We start from the raw sequence: 17,996 nt of genomic DNA on the forward strand, positions 1-17,996 counted from the left end.
ATCTTTGTTTCGTGGCAGCTTCGGAAAGTTGTGAAGAGTCTCTGCTTTTTATCTATGCTTTCAAATGACTGTTTTTAAATGTCGTTTTATATCATTGCTTTTAAATGAGTGTTTCTAGATATCATTTTATAATATGTTTCTTGATGCTCTTAATGCCTTTAATTTTTGTAAAGCACTTTGAATTGCCTTGTGTTGAAAGGTGCTATACAAATAAACCTACCTTGCCTCACCGGAAATGCAGCGATTGTATCTTGTAAAATAAAAGCTTTTATTTTTTATTGCAGCCAAAGGTTCTAACTTATAATTAAAAAAATACAAATCTTGAAAAACAACCTCGAATCTTAACATGTTCAGACTGGTTCATTAAATTAAATGAGTTTAAACTACTGCACGACTTTCACTTTACCCTAAGAGCTTTCGCCGCCAAGAGTAAAGGTTTTATTTTGAAATGTTTTATTGTGTGAGCTGTTTAATTGAGGTTAGCTTGACATTGCGCAATGATCGTTGGAAGCTAGTGGCCACGTCTGAAAAGTCAGGTGCACCGACATGGATAAACAAGATAAATACAGTTTTTGTATAAAGGGCGTAGTCTCAGTTTACTCTCTCTCATGACATGTTGAGAACAATGGCGGTCAGCATGGCTGACTGTAGTTGCACTGCATCTGATGTTACTACTTAAAACAGCGGCTAGCTAGCGTCAATGTGCCATTTCCTCTTTTTATATAACACTCGAGGCTGTCTGGGCTTGTTAAAGCATCTAACAACTAAGAGGTAAGACTTCTTGAAATCTTAATTTTGCATTTAATTCGGACACCTTGTGCTTTATCCAGCTACTCATAACTCATATTCTCCTCCGTCTGTTTTGACAAGTCAGTGTTGCATTGTTTGCCTGTGGTTGACACTAGAGGACAAAGATACTGACAGTAACGTTTAACCAAACTGCACAGATTAATGTGAACAGTGTTGTTTTACGTGCAACACCTCATTGCTCTCTCAGCAACATGCTCCCTATTAAAAGCTGTGCTCACTGTGTTCATGTGAGACCTGTTTAACCATAGACTTTACAGTTTTAACAAGGTGTTTGCAAGTATCCAATAATCGGTAGCAAAACTTTAAATTGTAACTTACATCTCAACACAAACCGTTTTAATGAATAATATTGTATGCATGTAAAGTAATACACTGCGGTCAAGCCAGCCTCCACTTCGGATAACACTGTCAAGCCAGCATCCGCGTTGTTTTTGCGGTGCGTGAAAATGCTATGCATTACGGTAGCGGCCTGGAAAAACTGCCTTCAAAATAAAAGTGCTTACTCGGTCAATAACAATTATACCAAACATATTAAAATATGTACTATATAGGCCTAATGTGATCAATAATAATGTAGACAAACTACGTATAACTACCACATTATAACTGAGTGAATGTGAAACTTAAAGAGTTTCAAAATATAAGACCTTTGAAGTCTCATATATTAGCTATCATCCCTCTGTTTTTAGATAAGAATAAAACAAAAACTGTCCAGTATCAAAGACTAATATAACTTCAGGGTGATAGCAGGATAACCCATCTAGTCACTCAGAGAAAATCAGGACAATCTGATGTAGAGTTTCAAAAATAAAAGACCTTTGAAGTCTCATATATGAGCTATCAACCTGAAAACAAATGGTAAAATAGAAGACAAATAAAGGTTAAAGCAAAAATATCTATATTCACTGTAAAATAAGAGTATCTATATCTAAATGCACACTATAGAACAGACAAGAATACATTTGAAATTCTCAAAAGTATGCACTGCATGTACGATGTAAGTACAATGTAGCAGACGGATCAAACAATGTATGGTGCTTGGAGTTATCTGCTGGCCAGGGATGACGAGTTGTAGAGGGTTATTGCTTTAGAAATGTCTTTCTTTATGTAGTTATGTACACATGACAAAACACTTTTGAATCTTTTAATTTTTGAAAAAAATGTCGGTGTGGAATCCCTCCAGTCCTAGAATGCACTATCTTCCATGAGCTGAAACTGACATAAAATGCATATTAATGGGTCCCAAGCATAGACTGTTTTTCCTAAGCCACTCCGCCTTATGTCCTATACCATTAGATATATTTTTAGGGGCACTGATATGATATGTTAACTTCCTATTCTTAAATACACTTGCAACAAATACAGTGGGGCAAAAAAGTATTTAGTCAGCCACCAATTGTGCAAGTTCTCCCACTTAAAAAGATGAGAGGCCTGTAATTTTCATCCTAGGTACACTTCAACTATGAGAGACAGAATGGGGAGAAAGAATCCAGGAAATCAAATTGTAGGATTTTTAATGAATTAATTGGTAAATTCCTTGGTAAAATAACTATTTGGTCACCTACAAACAAACAAGATTTCTGGCTCTCACAGACCTGTAACTTCTTCTTTAGGAGCCTCATCTGTCCTCCACTTGTTAACTGTATTAATGGCACCTGTTTGAACTCGTTATCAGTATAAAAGACACCTGTCCACAACCTCAAACAGTCACGCTCCAAACTCCACTATGGCCCAGACCAAAGAGCTGTCAAAGGACACCAGAAACAAAATTGTAGACCTGCACCAGGCTGGGAAGACTGAATCTGCAATAGGTAAGCAGCTTGGTGTGAAGAAATCAACTGTGGGAGCAATTATTAGAAAATGGAAGACATACAAGACCACTGATAATCTCCCTCGATCTTGGGCTCCACGCAAGATCTCACCCCGTGGGGTCAAAATGATCACAAGAACGGTGAGCAAAAATCCCAGAACCACACGGGGGGGACCTAGTCAATGACCTGCAGAGAGCTGGGACCAAAGTAACAAAAGCTACCATCAGTAACACACTACGCCGCCAGGGACTCAAATCCTGCAGTGCCAGACGTGTCCCCCTGCTTAAGCCAGTACATGTCCAGGCCCATCTGAAGTTTGCTAGAGAGCATTTAGATGATACAGAAGAGGATTGAGAGAATGTCATGGTCAGATGAAACCAAAATAGAACTTTTTGGTAAAAACTCAACTAGACGTGTTTGGAGGAGAAAGAATGCTGAGTTGCATCCAAAGAACACCATACCTACTGTGAAACATGGGGGTGGAAACATCATGCTTTGGGGCTGCTTTTCTGCAAAGGGACCAGGACGATTGATCCGTGTAAAGGAAAGAATGAATGGGGCCATGTATCGTGAGATTTTGAGTGACAACCTCCTGCCATCAGCAAGGGCATTGAAGATGAAACGTGGCTGGGTCTTTCAGCATGACAATGATCCCAAACACACCGCCCGGGCAACGAAGGAGTGGCTTCGTAAGAAGCATTTCAAGGTCCTGGAGTGGCCTAGCCAGTCTCCAGATCTCAACCCAATAGAAAATCTTTGGAGGGAGTTGAAAGTCTGTGTTGCCCAGCGACAGCCCCAAAACATCACTGCTCTAGAGAAGATCTGTATGGAGGAATGGGCCAAAATACCAGCAACAGTGTGTGTGAAAACCTTGTGAAGACTTATGCTACGTTCACACTGGACGCGATGCGAATATTCGTTTCGCTTTAAACTCTCCTATCCCATCGCTCTAGTCGCTCGAGTTTCACCGCGGCTGCCAGCTGTGTTTACTCGCATCATTCAAACAAGTCGTGCTGGCTCGGGAGCTACAACCACAACAAAATGAACATATTTTACCGTGATTAAATTGTAATACACGTTTCTAAATGATGCCGACGTAACAACATACTGATACCGGTTAGTAAAAACCATGAATTAATGCTTGACAAGTCTGCAGACAAGACGGCAGGCGAAAAACCTTTTTAAAATGCTTGTTTTCTGAATGGAGATTGGCTCGACCAGGCTAAGCTAACGTTGTATATGCTCACTCCACACTCATAACAACGGCCTACAGACATAAATAAACCAGCGGCTGTATTCGCCATGACACAGGCAGTCTGTGGTTTGTTCTTGTTTAACTTCTGTACAGTTTCTGAACAGATATGAGGAGCTGTGATCTCTGTGTGCTAACTGCTAACAGCTAATGGCTGATGTTTTCTGGTTGAACGTTAGTGATGGCAGGCTGAGATCCTCACCTCTGATTGACTTCCGCGAGAACGCGTCACGTGAATTTGACGCTCGAGTTGAAAAAATTGAACTCGCGTTTGACGCGGCACCCTTCAATCACCTCAATCGCGTGATTCGCGCCGCGTCCACCGCTTCATGCGCGCCGTCGGAGCGAATTTGCGTCTGATCGCGTCTTTGCATTGACTTTACATGTAATCGCGCCGCCCCCAAACGTCACATCGCGTCCGGTGTGAACGTAGCATTACAGAAAACTTTTGACCTCTGTCATTGCCAACAAAGCGTATATAACAAAGTATTGAGATGAACTTTTGTTATTGACCAAATACTTATTTTCCATCATAATTGCAAATAAAGTCTTTAAAAATCAGACAATGTGATTTTCTGGATTTTTTTTTTTTTTCTCATTTTGTCTCATAGTTGAGGTATACCTAGGATGAAAATTACAGGCCTCTCTCTTCTTTTTAAGTGGGAGAGTTTGCACAATTGGTGGCTGATTAAATACTTTTTTGCCCCACTGTATATGTGTTTTTGATACACTACACTTACAGTACAAAAACATTTACAATATTTGTAGTATCACTGATAATAATATGAACCTGTCTACATCAAATTAATTGTTAAGCTTTCATCATTGCCTATTTTGCCTCAAGCGCCTTAAGTTGGGCCCATGGCAAGTTGTTGTGTCAGCTGTTTAAATGTTTCCTACTTAACAATTAAACAGAGGCAGAAATAAGAAAATTGGTGATTCAGCCTTCGTTAATTATTCCCCAAAGCTGTGGAACACGATACCGCTAGACATCAGGGAAGCCTGCTCGGTCTAAATATTCAAGAAAAATAAAAAGCTTTACATAGCTACTTGGTTTTCTTTTATTATCCTGAATTTTGAATCTATTTTTTACTCGATGTCTATTCTATGCAAATTTTATTTATATTTGTATGTCTTTTAACCATTTAATATGTGATATCATTGTTCTTTTTAACTGTATTTTATTTGACATCCATTTTCTTAAACTCTATCTTATGATACTGTGAAGCACTTTGGACTGCAACTCCTGTATGAAAGGTGCTATACAAATAAAGGTTATTGTTAATATTATTATTATTATACTCTACATCAAGAAAAACATGTTTTGTCTTTTACTGACCGCAGTGGGTTGTCAGCATATTCGTTTTGTATTTAATTTTTTTATATTTGTGTGTTTTTTTGTATTTTTCCTTTTCTGAAATACAGAAAGGCTTTTAAATTGGAGTGGGCACAGACAGTGACAAGGCCCATACTATACTTCTGAACTTTAATAATCATATCATCTTGAACAAATAAATACACACAAACACACACAAATTGGTGAAACAGACAAGATGACAACATATCATTTTTTTAGGTAAGCATTTTCTCATTTAAAAACAGAGGGATGATAGCTCATATATGAGACTTCAAAGATATTTTATTTTGAAACTGTACATCAGATTGTCCTGATTTTCTTTGAGTGACTAGATGGGATGTCCTGCTATCACCCTGAAGTGAAATAAGTATTTGATACTGGAGGGTTTTTGTTTTATTCTTATCTAAAAACAGAGGGATGATAACTCATATATGAGACTTCAAAGGTCTTTTATTTTGAAACTCTTTAAGTTTTACATTCACTCAGTTATAATGTGGTAGTTATACGTAGTTTGTCTTACATTATTATTTATCACATTAGGCCTATACAGAGTACATATTTTAATATGTTTGGTATAATTATTATTGACCAAGTAAGCACTGTTATTTTGAAGCCAGTTTTTCCAGACTGCTACCGTAATGCATAGGATATTCGCGCACCGCAAAACAACGCGGATTGTGTTTTCCGAAGTGGAGGCTGGCTTGACCGCAGTAGTAAACTGGAGTAAAAATCGCCTATATGCAGTGGCGGAAAGTAACTAAGTACATTTACTCAAGTATTGTACTGTTTAGTATTTCCATTTTATGCTACTTAATAATTCTACTCAGAGGCATTTCAGAGGCAAATGTCTTACTTTTTACTCCACTACATTTATTTAAAAGTTACTTTCTTACAAATGGAAACACATAATATGCTGATATGGTATAATACATTACGGTTGTACATCTCTCTACACAGTATTTCAAGTTTCGTAATTTGGTCCATAATGGCCAATCACAATACTAAAATGCATAACCACCTAACCTAACCCTATAAACAGGATACAAAAAATAATCATGATAATATAATACTGTGAAAAGATCCATTCTGCAGGAATACTTTTACTTTTGATACTTGAGGTACATGTATCAGATAATTCTTCTGAATTCTATATTATTATAATCATTGAGCAAAATGAAAACTTTTACTTTTACATTTTGAAATCCAGACTTTACCTCTATTTTAAGACCATAGTATTTGTACTTTTACTTAAGTAAAGGATCTGAGTACTTCTTCCAACACTGCCTTTATGTAACAATTTAAAAAATGTAACAAGTTGACGGACACTCACACAATATGTGTGACACAAGAACCGTTATTTTGACCAGAGCTTGACAGAACTCATCCCCCCCCCCCCTCTCTCTCTTTTGTTCAGCTTGTATCTCAACTGACAGAAGATTAAAGAAAAGACGGGCCACCGGGACTTAAACCATTCCCAGTATAAACTGCAAGACTGATCGATTGCTGGACCAATCAGAAGATGGACTAACCATCAAACTTTCACCTCCCTCCTATCAGCCACCTGTCGGGCCCCTGTGGGCCCTCAGGCAGCAGGTGTGATGCTGGGCGGTAGGCGAAACACGCGGCATCCGCTGTGGCACCTCCTGTCTCCGTTCCGCAGCCAGCAGGAGCGTGTGGTGCTGACCCGCAGCGACAGCCTGCCGGGGGAGCAGCTGCTGAAGATCACCATCACAGAGACCACGGTGATCGAGGCGGAGTCAGGGGCCTGGAACTGGCGCTCCATGACCTACCTGGGCCTCTGGTACTTTTTCAGCTTCTGCACTCTTTTCCTCAACAAGTACATCCTGTCACTGCTGGAGGGGGAGCCAAGCATGCTGGGTAAATACATGATAAATATACTTATCCACACACATGTGGGTATACGGGAGTAACTACTAACCAATTACAACAACCTTGTCAGCTTTCTGCAGGTTACATTGAATATAAACACCTGGGACTCAACAACCCACTTGGCTCTACGTCCTATGTCACATTCAGGCTCATTAGGATATTGTCCCCAAGATTAGTATCTCCAAAAACAGCTTGAGAACTAGGTTTTTTTTATTTTTCTTGTCAGCCAATAAGAGCAGACTGGGCTTTATCGTAAGGGGGTCTTAAAGAGACAGGCACTTCAACAGAGCTTTTCGGCGAGAGGGTGATTACATGTATATACGGACAAAAAAGTGTTGTTTGTTTTGACATTAAAGCACGTAAACATGTTTTAGTAGAAACCCAATTACAAGTATAAACCAGAAATGTTAGCATTAAATGGCTCCTTTTTAATAATAACAAAGCTAAATAAAGGCAGGAAACCTGTACTTTATGGCTTTGTTTTTGTAAAATCTTATAGGTATTAACTGACTATACTTTTTCCTTAGAGTCATGGTTTGGAAATATATCTTTTAAAAGACACAAAATATTCAAATTCAATTGTTATCGAGATGGTTGCAGGGGACACCCAGCTCTATTTTAAATTATGAATCCAGCCCTTTGCATTGTACATTAGAACTCCTACCTTTCGGACAAAGTTTATAAGCACTTGGTGTAGAACAAAGCAGGAGAAAAACAGCTTTGCTTCTGTGGTCATGACTCAGATGAACAAGTCATAGTTACATTGGACAGATGCTATAAAATTAATGCTAATAATTATTTTATTTTAGGTGATTTTGCTTGCTAATTCTACATACAGCCTGCAAGTAACGTGAAACCAATCTTTGTGGTTGTGCAGGTCCCTCTGCATCATCAGATTTTTTGCTATATTATTGTTCAGCTTTTTGTAAAGCACCCCATGACTCTTAAGATTGATGGCATGGCTGATCTGCAAGAAAAACTACTTGCACAAAAAAACATGTCACTTCCTTAAAATAGGTAATAACGAAAGATGTCCATAGACATTTTTTTTACTCTGCTGGTGCATTCAGGGACCTTTTTAAAATCTGACAGATGCCAACCATTTTAATGATACTGTATAGACTTTACCTTTTTCACCCAGTAATTAGTTCTTTAAGATTGTTTTAATTATGCGCTAACACACGTGATGATAATGTTACTTTGACAAAAACAATAATTATTTAAATACAAATGCACATTGGTGGATTTCCTAATTCATGCATGTTTTGCTCACTGCAAGTAGTTTTTCGTTGTTTCCTGAAATGAATGGAAACACATCTGTGTCCTAAACAAGCAGGTAGGGTGCTGCTGTTCATGTTCTGCTTCATGCCTCAGGGTTTCTTTGCTTCCATGTGCTCCCAGGTGCTGTTCAGATGCTCTCCACCACCATCATAGGCTTCCTAAAGATGTTTGTACCATGTTGCCTTTACCAGCACAAGTCCAGAACAGAGTACCCCCCCAACTTCATCATGATCATGCTGTTTGTTGGACTCATGAGGTGGGTCCCCTTTTTTTTTTGTTAGTCATTGAATAACTAGTAGCTTCTAAGAAAGTAGAACAGATTTTGTGCTAGATTAACAAATGCTGATGCAATCTCAAGTCATATCTTGGCATCATCTTTGTCTCCTTTCCTCAGGTTCACCACTGTGGTTCTGGGCTTGGTGAGCCTGAAGAATGTGGCGGTGTCTTTTGCAGAGACGGTGAAGAGCTCGGCTCCCATCTTCACTGTGATCATGTCCAGGCTGATCCTCGGGGAGTACACAGGTAGAGCACACACTGATGTCAGGAGAGCAGGGCTTTAGGGGACACTGAATGTCTTTCACTTCAGAGAGTCAAACTGGTCTTGGTCTTTCCTCAGGATTTTTCTAGTTACTTGTACCAGTAACATGTAGTAGGCCAAGATGCACTGGAAGTATTGTCAGTTGGGTAGTTGATGCACAGAAATGACTCTTGCCTTCCAAACAGGTCAAATCAATGGCCACCACTCTTTGACCAGGGTCCTCTAACGCTTTTTGTTGGAGCATCGATGCAGTAATGTTTTGGGGACATATACAACTCCAAACCTACTTTTGTTTGAGTTTTCTTGAGTTAAACGCAGCATATATAACTTATTTGCCACTAGGGTTCTCCTAATCAAAACAAAAGCGATCGTTTGGTTGAGGCGTAAAGTAGCATTGGATCATTGCATTTCGTCAGTCCCGGACATTTCTCCCGGTTAGGATTATTTCAGTGTTCAGTAGGTTTTGAATGATATGCAGGAGTCTCTTTCTCTCCCAAACAAACTGACCCCATGAATATAACTGGGAGTTACACTGAGTAAAGGAGTGTCAAATTAATAATCAGTGTTTCTACAATGGTTTTTAGGGGATCAAGGATGAAGGGCCTACGGAGTTACTGCTAATGTTTGCTTACCTTTTATCCTCTTATAACTTAAGATCCTGATGTTTGATTAAAAACACGTTGTGTGTTCAAGATACACAGTTAAATACAACCTTGGTTGAAAAAGTGTATCATAAAATGTGGCTTATAACTGGATACAATGTATGACAGCTTCTAGGAGAGGCATGAGATAAGGAGTTCAAAATTAAAGATTTCACTAGGTTTAAATGATATATAATCTCTTATTCTTGTTGGACTGAGACTTGATGTAATTCAGTAAAACGACATTGTTCACAGAGTGGAGTAAAACACCTTTATTACATCACTTCCATCAATTACTTTCATCAACATTTGTGTTGTAACACAGCATTGAATCTGGTTCTTCCAGTTAGACTGCAGCTGAATGGTTTGTGTCTTTGGAGAAGCTGTTGACTCATTTCTTTGTGTCCAACGCCTCTGTTCCTTAGGGCTGTGGGTGAACCTGTCCCTGTTCCCCATCATGGCGGGCCTGGCTCTCTGCACAGCCACGGAGATGAGCTTCAACATGATTGGCTTCTCTGCGGCGCTCTCCACCAACATCATGGACTGGTAATGCAGCACTCAACAGAACCATCCCACAGCAGTGGGATGCTTTATATGCCTTATGTTTCTCCAATTTCAGTTTGCAGAACGTATTCTCCAAAAAGCTGCTAAGTGGAGACGGATACAAGTTCAGGTAAAAATATGTGAACCCTCCTATTTCCAGCAGTGAAATAATTTTTTCTTGACACATTTATAATAAAAAATTTCTGACTTATTTCAGCCCTCCGGAGCTGCAGTTTTATACCAGTGCCGCAGCTGTCATCATGCTTATACCTGCCTGGCTTTTTGTCTTGGTAGGTCAACACACACACACACACACACACACACACACACACACACACACACACACACACACACACACACACACACACACACACACACACACACACACACACACACACACACACACACACACACACACACACACACACACACACACACACACACACACACACACACACACACACATACACACACACTACAATTATTGCTTAACTGAATTATTGCAAGTGTATTTATAGTGAGTTATATACCTAAAGTCTGAAGCTATTTTTGGCATTGAGTTTTGCCCTATTATTGTTTTGTGGTTTTCAATTTCCTGTAGTGTGTTATATCAAATCAAATCAAGTTTTATAACACGTTTATAAACGATTTTTGGTTGAGCCAAAGTGCTGTACATATAATAAAAATAGCCTACAGTAGAGACACTTTACAGCTAATACAACAGCACAGATTGTTCAGAATATCAGTATGAGAAAAAACGACACCCTCTGTCCTTAGACCCTCACATCGTACAAGGAAAAACTTCCAGAGAAAACCCACAGTTTAAAGGAAAAAAATGGGAGAAACCTCAGGGAGAGCAACAGAGGAGGGATCCCTCTCCCAGGACGGACAGACGTGCAATAGATGCCGTGTGTAAATTGAAGATATAATACATTTTACAGCATAGGTAGTCCAAATGTTAGGAAATGCATGTGTCTGTAATAAGAAGATGAATCTACGAAGATGTCAACAATCCTGTGGGAGCCATCAGGGAAGTAGCATGACGAGACCCAGGCAGGACCGCAGAGACAGGTTTAGCCACGAATCGAAGTCCACGACTTAATCCAGAACTCAGGATAGAGGATCCAGGACACAGGACCACAGCAAGAAGATCAGCCTCGACTCCGGATCCCGGCGTAGATATAGACACAAAACAAGAAAATATGTGGCTTGGTTAATCGGAACAAGAGAATACACAGACACAGACGGAAGAACAAGCACTCCCTTAGAATAGGTTGAGGGCAAAGGGTAGCAAGTAAGAGAGTAAGAAACATAGGTGGATAGGCACACTCAGGGAACAAGGTCCCCACTGGAGCCTTAGTTGGAAATTGATGAGAGATAGGGAGGTACGCTGTGTCTACGAATCGTAACACTCCCCGGCCTATCTAAGCCACTCTGCAAACCATTTCCCTCTAATAAAACCTTGAGAGGTTAGAGAGGGAAAAGGTATTGGATAAAAGTTATTCTTGATAAGAGAACCCTAGAAGGCCAGAGTGAAAAAGTGAGTTTTAAGTGTTGATTTAAAAAACCCCAGGGTCTGGGCCGACCTCACATGGAGGGGCAGAGTATTCCAGAGCCTGGGGCCCGCTGCTGCGAATGCTCGGTACTCTCTGGTTTTGAGCCTGGTCTTAGGCACCATCAGCAGCAGCTGATCAGCTGACCTTAAGGCTCTGCCTGGGGTGTAGCGATGGAGGAGTTCGGCTACATAGGCCGGAGCCAGCCTATTTAGGGCTTTGAAAACAATAATAATATATAGGTTTGGGTGCATGTAAATGGTCTGCAAAGGCTAAAATCCCAAATGTCACGCCACAGGGAGTTTCTCTCACACACACCCAGCCCCTGCCTGACACGCCCGGATTGAAGTACATTTTTTGAAGTTCTACCGCGCAACATAGTAACATCACTACGGAACACTCGCACTTCTATTGGCAAGCACTCACAACAGAGCCGGGAAGCTAACCAATCAGAGCAGAATGGGGTCTGGTTTCAGACAGAGGGTGAAAAGAGGTGCTGCAGCACAGGGAGTATGAGAAAATAAAGAGCTTTTTGAACATGAAAGCATGGAAACATGTCACAGTAGAGGCACACAATACAGCAATTTGTATTTAGAGTACATGTTCTGATAGTGAAGGGCAAGGTTGAGGCACCAGTTATGATGTTAATGCGTGTCGTGCTCTGTCTCCATGTTTTCAGGACATCCCAGTGATCGGGAAAAGTGGCCGAAGCTTAGTCATCACTCAGGACGTTGTCCTGTTGCTGCTTTTTGACGGCGGCCTGTTCCACCTGCAGAGTGTCACCGCCTACGCGCTCATGGGACGGATTTCCCCTGTTACCTTCAGGTAGGTGACAGGCACAAAAGAAAAACCCATTTATATCATCCTCCTGAAGCCTGATTTTACACGCGCACTGTTTGACACAGTACTGTGTACACCTTTCGGAATCAATACGATCGCTTTTATTGCAATACTTTGTTAGGTTAATAAACATGCTGAAATGGACCTTGCTTAATAGATACAAACATATGTAGTCATGCATTTATCTTAAAGGGGAACTAAACTTTTTACAGAATGACTGCTGACTGGTAATAGGGGTTAATTCCTCATGTCTAAGAAAATAGCTCAGGAAAAAACTGGAAATAAATAAATCGGGGGCCACAGCCCTCTTCTCAACTCTGCTTGAGGCAACCTTACTCATCAAGCATAGCACAACTTAAAGAGCATCTTGCAGGTTGGTTTTTTTCCCACATTTATGCTTAAACTTGCTTGAAAATTACAATTAAAAAAGTGAGTGTAGGATTTGATATGTTTTACGAGACATAAGGGCAGGAATTCAGAGAGAAAGGAGCAATTTTGAGCTCTGCTCTTAAAAACGGCTTTTTTTTAAGGTCATACGTCAAACGCGTCATATTACATCACAAAGGGTAAACATCTCTGCTCTCTGACCGCGGGTATAGTTAATAGTTGCGTTGAGTTGAGCGGTTGTGTTTTAGTGAGCTGGTATTTTTCGGTAGTTTTACATTGTATTTCACCATTTGTAATCATGGTGCAGTATTGTGTTTGTGCAGGTTGCACAAATACCAGCCTGTCAGGACATCGAGTCCAAAGTAAAAAGGACCAGAGCTAGCGTTCGTTCCTGGGTGCGTTGTGCATCCACCTCCCTGCAGCACATACTCTCCACAGCTTTCAGAAACCGTATTACTTCTCTCTCCCCCCCCCCCTTTGCTGCTCCCTCTCTCTCCCCTCCGGTACACGGCACCGTAAGACGTAGTGTGGAGTTGCATTAGGTAACGCTGTGGTGGCTGTACTGCTCCAGCCGTCTCCTTTGTGTTTGTTTGTTTCCCCCTGTCTGTGTTGTTTGTGTGGGCGTGGTGGCTGTCACTCCTGGCTCCCGGCTCAACCTCCACTCACCTGCTGCAGTCAGCTGTGCACCCTCCCCGACTACACACCTGCTTTCCATCAAGCCATTTACAACGGCATATCAACGGAGGCTCCACAACCTTTCTTCGCCAGATCGTCAAGTATCAGCCGTATCTCGCGTCTCTCCTCCGGTACACAGCACCGTAGTGTGGAGTTGCATTAGGTAACGCGAGATACGGCTGATACTTGCGCATTAGTTTCTGTTATGGATCAGTATCAACAGTCCTGCCAGTAACGTTACTATATTATCAATGCTACGTTAGTTATAGCCTGATATATGATAGCTAACTTCACAATGTTGTGATGTGACGTTAGCTAACATTCTGTAGCTACAGTAACGCCGGTCACTCATCAAGATAGCTGCCCAGTTCTCCACTGGTTCTCCTCACACCACAGCTCAATTTCTCTCCGATGGCCGTTATTTCTTCTAATCCTTGGCTGCTCCTGGTCTCTTGGACGCCTAGCAGGCTCATAATTATAAGGTTGTGGTCCGTCATATGCATTCGAATATTCATGTTCAACTTCTTCTGTGTCGAAACTAGCATTGGGATCCATGTTTATTAATACGTTACACCGTCCGCTCTCCCCCTTGTGTCCCCCGTGTTACGTCACACGCGGGAGGTCACGTGCCGAGGCTTTTTTATGCGGAAGTGAACATTTCTTACAAAAACGACGCCAGATGTCACTTTAGTGTATATTTCTGTATATTTTTTTGAAAATCTAGTGTATTCATCATTTTCCTACACATTTATTCACAGGTGTCTTTAACCTGGAAGTTGCTCTTTAAATCCTACCAATCTGTCTGCGGGCAAGTTGCATTGTTGGTAATGTTGGTGCCAGGTTCTGCCACTTGACGTTAGTTTGCACTGTTAAGTAGACTTATAACTCAAGTTCTTTATTTATTATTTTAGTTTGATTCTGACCCAGTTAAAGAGTGAGATGTGAATTAGTGCGCTACTCCTTTAAGAGCGCTCTGATGGATTGATACCAAGAAAATGTTCAGGACATCTGATCAAGTTGTAAATCTGTCCCAATCTTGAAATGATTAGTACGTTATGACTTGAAACATTGACCTGCTGAAAGAAAGCAGAGCTTGTGGCCATTAGAGGTGGATGATCAACAACAGTGCTTATAAATGTTGTGTAATATAAATGAGGCTCAGTTAGGTTTGTAAAACCCGAGTGCTCCATTACGGATGGGCACCCTTAGTATGCAGCTAAAAGCAACAATATGAGGCCTTGTCCAGGTTTGGTACCCTTAATCTGTTTTTAGTTGGTACTTGACATGGTCTTCTGCTGCTGTACATGCAGATGTAGAACACTGCTTAAAGCAATCTTTCCTATTTCCAGTAAACGAGTCATTTCTTGGCATAATAAAGCAGGATGGAGCATCTTTAAAAATGCTCTCATATGACATGAGTTGGATTATTTTGACAGTTGAACCTTCCTGTCTTCCTCAGTGTTGCCAGTAGTGTGAAACATGCCCTGTCGGTGTGGCTGAGCATCATCGTGTTCAGCAACCACATCACCATCCTCAGCGCCGCCGGCACCGGCCTGGTGTTCCTGGGGGTCTTCTTGTACAACAAGGCCAGGCAGATCCAGAGGACCACCTTACGGGCCCTGGCTGCCGAGCAGAACCAAAGAACTCTTCTGCAGGAACAGATCTCCCCCTCCCCTCAGTCACACTGACGACTCAGCACTAAAGACTGAACATGCTGCCTGAACATTGGATCAAGGTATTTAAACAAAGATTCTGTTTGTGGCTGACCAGACGGGCGTATGAGATATTTCTTCATTGTACTCAAAATCTCAATTTGTATATGAATGACTCTTCCCGTTTTAACTTGAATTCTTGAAGGAAACTAATGGATTCTTGCATGCGTCCACAGTGAACCAAGAATGAAAAAACAGGCAACATCTGTGATGAATTGAATTAAATGGCGGCCGCGTTTAACGACAGCAACATGATATCACATTTGTTTACAAACTTCCAACCATCTCGTGCAGGATAATATAGTTTTTGTTTATCTGATCAAATGCTCAGTTCTTTACAAGAACATGCATTTAAGCTAAAATCTTACTTTTAAAACACTTGCCTATAAACATCACACTTTCACAGGCCAAAGTGTTTACATAGTGACGTTTTATGAAAAATGTGAGTGTTCAGAAAAATGTTGGCATACGACTGGAGAAATGAAACTCAAATTCTTGCAAATGCTGTTTTAAATGTCATGAAAAGTTGTTTGGATATAGTTTTGCATTAACGCGGCCCTCCTCTCCTTCCATTCATCAAGAAACAGTTTTTTGTTTTTTCCGTTCACCATGGAGGCATACGAGAAAAACTGGTCGGTGTTTGTTTGACAAATCCTTCCCTTGTCCTGTGCAACCGTATAGACAGTATTTCCTTATCCCTAGCTAGATGATGTGCTTACACTTACACATCCTTGGCTTTGTCTTATATGGAACAGTTAAAGAGGAAGCTCAGGGTGTCCTTCAGCTGAATGAAGGAAGTGACTTCTATAACATCTCTGTCTTACATCTGCATTCCTGAGTATTTCTCTCTATCTGTGGTACAGCAGCTGCTGCTGAATGTATGCTGTTGTGAATATCTGTAAAGCATTGAAGCTGTAAGAATACAATTCTGTGGTGGTGTAAGCGACACTGTATCATACCTGTGTGAACAATCTGAATATGAGATCATAAGGTTGCCTAATACGAGGCCAGTCTTGCCTTATGACACACTTTTTATTTAACAATGTGTGAAATATTTTAAAGCCACATACTGCATTCTACGAATGCTCATCCTGCATCATGTACGTTGATGGTGTATGTAGAAGTTTGTGTACTTTTTCTTTTTCTTTGTAAACTGACTTTCCCCCAATGCAATCTGGGATAGCAACCTTGACAACCTTAGGGGGAAAAAAAGAGCCTTTGACATAATGGATTGATGAGCTGTTGTAAATTTCGCATTCATAATCTCCATGAAACAACTTGGGTTTTATTTTTGTTGTCCTGCCTATCAGATAATCTCTAGAATTGTTGGGATTAGAAGGGACACTAAAGATATTACGCAATCCGTCTGTTAACTATCCATCGAAGTTAACAGACCAACTCCCTGATTCAACCATGACCCACTGTAGTTGTTTGCCCTGTTGTGCAATGAAGGATTATTATTAGCGATAACACAGTCACAGTTTGCTCTTCTGTCCTCATTGGATCTATTAAAAGCCATATCACTGTGTTCCCAGATGTCAGTTAACTATGTTGTTATTACAAATAGCACAAGATATCGCCTGAACAAAAATAAAACCCAACTTTTTGTCCCCTTCACAAGTGGTGTTGGGTTCAGGCTTCTCGTTGGGTTCAGGGTTCTCGTCTGTGTTTTGGTGTGTTTTGTGTTTTGGTAGGACAAATAAGGTAGCCTGATACGACTTTGTCAGTCTGGCAGTTACACGGTTTGAGCCTTTTCATTATGCTCTACTTTTGTGCCTCAAGAAACTGTCTTTTTTTTTTCTTTCTGATGTGTTGTGCTAAGGCATCCGTTCTTAATTTTTACTATAAAGGTTATCTGACTTAAACATATTTTCATTCATTTCATGTATTTTTTCCTTTCTAATGTTGACAATTTGTTTCTTGGTGCCTTTAAAATCCAGGTGTAAGAAAATATATATTTTTTATACCCTCCAAATGTATCTTTCTACATTTCTTTTCCATATTAAGTTTTTGGAATTATGTTTGGAGAGGTAAGTCCAAAACGTGTTTGAGTATTGTATCATTAAAGCTTCAGAAGTGGAAGTGTTGGGGTAGGAGAGAGCAGTTATAAACTGTTTGAGTGTGCAAATCAAAGATGTAAAATATTCACTTATGTAACTGTATATTAATGTTTGGTGGACACTACAGAAAATAAAAGTATTTTTAAGCACATTTTGTCATTTGATTTGGTCAGCCATTAACAGTGATCTCATGTTGCAGTGCTGATTTAGCATCGTAAACGTAAAACCTACATAAGCAACGAAAAAGTTGGACATTGAAACTAAATAAAAATCATTCTTAAAACAATCTAAACTGTCAGGAAGAGGACTAGGGCTACATTTATATATATATATTTATATTTATATATATATATATTTAGATCGGACGAAAAGTTAATTATTTTTTTGTCAAAATGTTTTTAAACTTTTGGTACGATCTAAAATGTATCTTACATGTCGTCTTCCATACAACTGAAATAATATTTTCTATATATCTAAACTGTTATACTTGACTTACAAGCATGGGAGTATCATGGTTAAAACTCGTTATGGATATTATGCTACTTATCTTTTACCATATTTCCTTTTTCGTTTGCACGTGATAACACATTTTGTTCATGTGTCAACTATGAGATAACATTTTGACCAATAATTACAATAACCACTT

At 40.1% G+C, this 17,996-nt stretch overlaps 1 protein-coding gene across 1 annotated transcript; it reads left to right on the forward strand.

Moving 5' to 3' along the window:
• The first annotated feature begins 489 nt into the window (after positions 1-489).
• On the forward strand, positions 490-17,499 carry LOC307035080 (solute carrier family 35 member E2A). The gene is made up of 9 exons (XM_079674059.1): positions 490-771; positions 6,645-7,108; positions 8,522-8,657; positions 8,796-8,923; positions 10,006-10,126; positions 10,200-10,253; positions 10,341-10,413; positions 12,356-12,501; positions 15,038-17,499. The coding sequence occupies exons 2-9, from the start codon at positions 6,829-6,831 to the stop codon at positions 15,264-15,266; spliced, it is 1,167 nt and encodes a 388-aa protein (XP_079530185.1). The 5' UTR covers positions 490-771; positions 6,645-6,828; the 3' UTR covers positions 15,267-17,499.
• The last annotated feature ends 497 nt before the right edge of the window (positions 17,500-17,996 follow it).

Source organism: Notothenia rossii (assembly GCF_949606895.1).
Source record: "Notothenia rossii genome assembly, chromosome: 4".
In the NCBI taxonomy this organism is placed as follows: domain Eukaryota; kingdom Metazoa; phylum Chordata; class Actinopteri; order Perciformes; family Nototheniidae; genus Notothenia; species Notothenia rossii.